Source organism: Crocodylus porosus, unplaced genomic scaffold (genome assembly GCF_001723895.1).
Source record: "Crocodylus porosus isolate Cpor-Errol unplaced genomic scaffold, CroPor_comp1, whole genome shotgun sequence".
Classification (NCBI taxonomy): domain Eukaryota; kingdom Metazoa; phylum Chordata; order Crocodylia; family Crocodylidae; genus Crocodylus; species Crocodylus porosus.
Window position 1 is genome coordinate 78643478 of NW_017728906.1, and position 6000 is coordinate 78649477.

Here is a 6000-nt window from a genome sequence, read left to right on the forward strand (position 1 = left end):
CATCTGGCCCCACCTCAGGCCCTTATACCCTTGTCATAGCCTCAAGTTTCCTGGTCTCAGCCCCTTTTCCCTTGTCCTGGACCTGACTTCTGGGTCCCAGCCTGAGTCTCACCCTCTCAGGTTATGCCCTCCTTTGGCTCCTGGCCACTGGCCCTGGTCTCACCCCTCTAGGGCTGTTTTCTTCACTGCCTTGGGCACTGCATTTGATATAGCTCCATTTGGGCTCCTGGCCCCAGTGTCCTCTGTTCTGGGTCCCTGGCCCCCATCTCTGTCCCTCTCATGTACAGGAGATGCCTGGCCCTGGCTCTGCCCTCCCTGGGCCCTTGTCCAGCTCCTGTCTGAGCTAGGTTTCCCCCTTTTTTTCTCTCTCTTTAGGCTGCTCCACCATGGCCTCCACTCACTCCCCTTTCAGCCACTCCCAAACCACTTGTCAAAACTGTAACCCAGGTGTAAGCCTTCTGGCAACCACAACTGAACCCCCTCTGGGTCCAAACGTAAGCAGCAGCTACCTACCTGCATAACACAGCTTCTCTTTGCTTCAGGTAATAATCCCCTGTAGGGCATGAACACTCTGTTCACCTTCCTCAAGCCAGCCCCAGTGCCAACTAGCTGAGCTCCTGTATTCCCCTTGCTCTAGAGCTCTTGCCTCAGCAGCCTCCAGGACCAGACTTCCTCTTCTGGGCTAAGCCCTTGGCTTTGGAGTCTCTCCCTGGGTTACATCCCCCTGATAGCAAACCTTCAGTGTCTTATCTCCATTCCTAGTGAGTTTCAGGAGTCAGGGACCCACTTTCACAGTCAGGGAGCTTCTCATTCTGCACCTCGCTGAGCCAGCCTGCCTGACCTGGCTCAGGTCGTAAGCTTATATGCAGCTTAAACCCTGCTCCTTCCATTCCAGTGGCCCTCCAGCTGAACACTGCTTTCTGGTTAGGGCCTGATGGCCAGGGATCCTGGTTCTCTCTGATATGAAAAACATCCCCAATGTCCAGGTTAAAAAAGTAACCCAAAATCCACATTTTTCCGTGATCAAAATGAAACACCACTATATATACATCTATGTATTAGAAGACATACAAACAACTAGAACTCTTGGTTTCAAAACGATACCTTCTATTAGATCAACTGGGAAATCACAGGAAAATTGTCCTTTTCTGCAAGCTTTCAGGATCAACGTCTCTTTATGCCTCCATGTATTAGAGGCATTTCATTTTAATCACAGAAAAATGTGGATTTTGGGTTACTTTTTTAACCTGAAAATTGGGGATTTTTATATCAGAAAAAACCAGGATCCCTGTTGATGGCTGCTTGCCATGGCAGCTTATGATTGCTGCTCTAGCAGCATCCCTGCTGCACGAGCTAGGCTCTGCTCTACTGGCCTATTTCCTTAGCTCTAGATTCCCTTACAGACAGTTTGCCCCAGGAAGAGTGCTCCTAACTGGCTGCAGGTTCACCCCTTCCCTCTAATGTACAGCTCTTTGCCTACGCAGCAGTGTTTCTTTTCTGCCTTCCTTTTGTGGCTAGCCCCTGTTGAGCTATTTGGGCTGTGTCTGTTGCCTTTTCTCTCCTTAAAGAAACAGGAGCCCAGGGCTCCCTGCTACATATGATTACTAACAATATGTACATTATAAATACGATAATGTATACCTATTGCATTATTGCACACAGGCTGCAGTATGGTTTCAAAATACTCATTTTTTTTTTAACTTTTGAGGGTGTGACTTAACAACTGTACCCATGTTCCTTTAACACACTTTGTGTTTAATTAATGTAGGTGGGAATGCAGCACAGTTATTAGGACAGCCATGTGCACTCCCACCCACTGGCTTTAGCTCTTAGTCCTAGGTTTCTTTTCCAGGCCATCCCTGCCTCTTTACTACTACCCTACTGTCAAGTCCAAGTCTTTTCCCTGCTTTCTGCATCTAATCCCAATCTTCTGTCCTACTGGAAGTTTCTTCTTTCTAAGCTATTCAGTTTCTCACTGAAGATTCATCTTTTATTCCCTGTGCACCCTCACCCTGCTGCCTGGGCTTACCACAGGGGGCACTGAAAAACCGAATGAGGCAGTTGTTTTGATTTTTAGATCTGGTAGTCAGTCATTATGCCAACCAGAGCTATAATTGCAGAAAAAGTTCAGATCTGACCTGCTTCTGAGCATTCTTCTTGTAGATAGGCTATTCAGGGATTAGTAGAGACAATTTAGATATCATCTGATGAATGTATGCTAAGCGTTGGTCGGGGGGTTAAAGCTAAATTCATGTGTATTTTAATGAGGGTGGCAAAAAATCCAGACCTGACACACAAACCACACTTCAAAATTTCAACTTTGTGTTCCAAAGCCTGGGTGTTAATGAATGGAAGAAAAAGACCTTGAGAACTTTCTAAAATGAGACAAAGCAGGCCTCCATTCTCAGAAATGGCTGAACTATTTTTGGCCAATTTTTTTCACTAAAAGACAGGAATGTAGCTTATGCCTAGCATGGAAAATTTCAGCCCAAACATTTAAGCTTTAGTAAAGTTATAAGCAACTGAAACAAAACATCTTAGTAGAAAATAATAGACAACCTTTTGATTATATATGGTGTACTTTTCCAGACCCACATATAATCCAATAAGTGTAACTATCATTCTGTTCACAGCTCTTCTTATGGCACCCAGTGACCTGAGGGTTTCCAAACATTGGCCTGGAGTTGTTCTATCCTGGAACAGCAATGTGAGGGAAGAAATAGAGAATGATGTGAAATATGTTTTGACTTACAAATTTCTCAATTCAACTAAAGAAGTGAAAGTAAGTCACTTATTATGAGGGCTGACAAATCGTTAAAAAATAATAGCAATTAATTGTGAGATTCAAAAAAATAGTTGCAATTCATCGCAATTTTGATTGCACTGTTAAACAGTAATCAGCACCCCCCCACCGCCCAACAGCCTGCAGCCTGTGTGCCCTGGGGCTCCTGCCCCATGGCCACCAATAGCACACAGCTCTAACCCCAGCCTAGCTCACTCCAGATTCGCACCAGCCAGAAGAGATCAGCTGGAACCTGTGTGAACAGCCCTGACCCTGACCCACTCCATGCCTGCTCCAGACTCACCTGCCCATGCTGAGCAGCAGCAGCCAGGCAGAAGCTACTGCTTGGTGTAGGGGAAAAGTGGCCCCTTCACCTCACCACTGTTGAGCCCTTGCTGCAGCCACCTGGAGCCCAGCTTGGGTTGCCCTGTGTCTCCTCTGCATTGACACCACTTCTCTTCTGGGCAGCCTGGAGGCAGCAATGGTAGCAGCGGAGAGCAGCTGCAGGGCAGCCTGGGTATGGGATCTGGGAGGCTGCAGAAAGAAGGGCATGGTAGCAGCAAGGGGGAGGGGCCACTTTCCTCCGAAGCCATCAGCAGCTTCTGCCCAGCTGTTGCTGCTGCTGCCACGCTCAGTGTGGGCAGGCAGTCTGGAGTAGGTGTGGGGTAGGTTGGAGTCTTGGCTGTGCATGTGGTTTCCTGCTGGTGCAGAAGTGGTCTGCTCCACTGGGCTGAATCCAGAGCAGGTGCAGGGTGGGCCCAGGTCAGGGTTGTGTGCGCAGCTTCTGGTTGGTCCAGAACTGCTCTGCTCTGCCAGGCTGGGTCTGGAGAGGGCACGGTGCAGGCCGTATTTTCCCTACCGCTGGTCAAAGTGGATGTGAGTGATTAATGCTCATTTAAAAAATTGTGTTAATTTGTTTTGCATTAATTATGTATGTTAATGGTGATTAACTGACAGCCCTGCTTATTACAGATAATTTTAATTTTAAAATATAACACTTGATTTCAAGAATTTAGGTTGTATTGGTTTTCTTTTTAATAAACAGTTATATCATCCAGGCATCCTAGTTTTCACTGATTAAAAAAAAAACAAAAAAAAAACCTGCCAATTTTTGCATTAAAAAAAGTAACCCAAAATCCACATTTTTCCATGATTAAAATGAAATCTCACTAATATACCTTTCCATATATATAAAATACACACACACACACACACACACACACACACACACGTATGTATGTATGTATATAATCGTGTAAAAATGTGGATTTTGGGTTAGTTTTTTTTAATCTGAAAACTGGGGATTTAAATCCGAGAAAACCAGGAGCCCCAGATATAACACACCATCCTGTTAATCATACTGTAAATCTCCATTTTCTTTTTTCCAGGAAAGAAGTTCAGAAACGGAAAAGAAGATAAGTCTTAATTTATATCCTGGCTTTGTTGCTAAAGTTAAAACACAGCTTCTTTTGAGTGGAACAAGGAAGGTTATTTTGGAGAGTAACTGGACGGAGTTGATTTACATTACTCCTGGTCAGTTTGTTTTCTCCATACTATTAAGATATTAAAAATACATGACAATAACCTACCTCAGTTCTAAGATCTGGCCAATGCTAACCATTTCTTTTCTATGCACTATTTTTAACACCTGAGGTTTACCATGATTAGGGACCTACCAAACTTGCAATTGTGTGATTTTTGTGGAAACTGTGAATTCAGACAGGCTCAATGAAAAATGACAGGTTCCATGAAAAATGGTGGGTTCCATGATTTTGGTGGGCTTGCTGCTGCTGTAAAAACACCCAACTTACTGAAAATAAAATGCTGGCTTTCCAGTCATGCAGCCTGCTAGGGGGAAAGGGGGTGCTATCGGAACAAAGGGCTGCTGCCCCTTACTGCTGATTGACTGAGAGAGCTACCTGATGCGTGGCCTCACCCATCTCCACCAATCAATGGTGAGGGGCAGGGCTGCATGCCAGACCACCCTTACAACCAATCAGCAGTGAGGGGTGGGGCCGTTTGATGGACAGCTTTCACAATGGGGAGTGAGAGGTGGGACTCCTGGGGCCTCCTTGGCCAGTTAGAGGTGTAGGGGGCCCATTTTGCTCAGCCCATGAAAATGGTGGTTGGCCTCAGGATCTCCACGCGAAATTGGCCAGCCATCTCCTTGAATTGGGTAGACTCCCTAATCATGAGGGCAATATAAAAACATTGTCTCAAAGCCAATAATCTCATTTCATAGTCTACACAGTGGGAAAGATGGGTGAAGTACAATGCTTCTACAAATATACTGCCTTTGCTCTACAGAGTAAAATGAAGAAACCACCCATTGTTCCCTTGGACTTCCTTGGCCACTGCATTGTTTATGGAGCTTTCCTTCCATGGCAGATGGTTGCTACAGAATCAAGAGTGTGGTTTTACTTAGCTACTGCAAGATAAATTGTTCTGTCTGCAAATGGTTTAATGGAGGAATTCCTGGCAAAACAAGTAAAAATATTATCTGATTCCAACTGTTTTGGAGGTAGTGGCAGACATGTCCTGTCACTTTAGCTATTTTAGAAATTGAGATCCATCTTTTTATCTCTCTCATAGATTTGTGCTGGGACCTATCATAAGAAACAATGTAAAATTTGCAACAACACCTCATCTTGTTTTTTTTTTTTTTTTTGGTTACAGTGTATATTCAAAATCTCTCATGTGTCATATACAACATTTCTAATTTAAATTGTACGTGGGGTATTAAAACAGAAGCTCCTGAAGATGTTCAGTATTTTCTTTCCTATAGGTAAGAGCAAAGGCGGGCAATTATTTGGGCCCACAGGCCACATAGGCAGTTCTGGGGAGCTGCCACTGGACAGTCAGTACCTACCCCCACAGCAGCCATTGACAACATGCCACCGCCAACAGTGCACAGGCCCAACCCTGATGCGGCCTGCCCCGCCTTTCTAGGCAGCCCAGGTGCCCCCACTGGCTCCTTTTGGCTGCCACTGCCACTGGCCCAAGCCCCATGGTACTGGCAGGGACCCACATACACGGCCCCAACCCCAGCCAGTACCCACTCCAGACTCAGCCCAGGAGAGTGAACCAGCTCTAGACCAGCCAGAACCTAGGATCACAGCCCCAATGCTGGCCTGCTCTGCACCTGCTCTGGACTGCCTGTTCACACTGAGCAGTGGCAGTGGATGAGCAGAAGTTTCTGTTCAGCCATCCCCCCACCA

At 45.8% G+C, this 6000-nt stretch overlaps 1 protein-coding gene across 1 annotated transcript in view; it reads left to right on the top strand.

The window, feature by feature from the left end:
• Positions 1 to 6000, top strand: part of LOC109306134 (interleukin-5 receptor subunit alpha-like) — a 61474-nt gene that overhangs the window by 21701 nt on the left and 33773 nt on the right. Inside the window, exons 4-6 of the mRNA XM_019529406.1 lie at positions 2634 to 2782; positions 4171 to 4315; positions 5459 to 5567. Of these exons, the coding sequence (XP_019384951.1) occupies positions 2634 to 2782; positions 4171 to 4315; positions 5459 to 5567 (403 nt within the window). The remainder of the gene's footprint in view (positions 1 to 2633; positions 2783 to 4170; positions 4316 to 5458; positions 5568 to 6000) is intronic.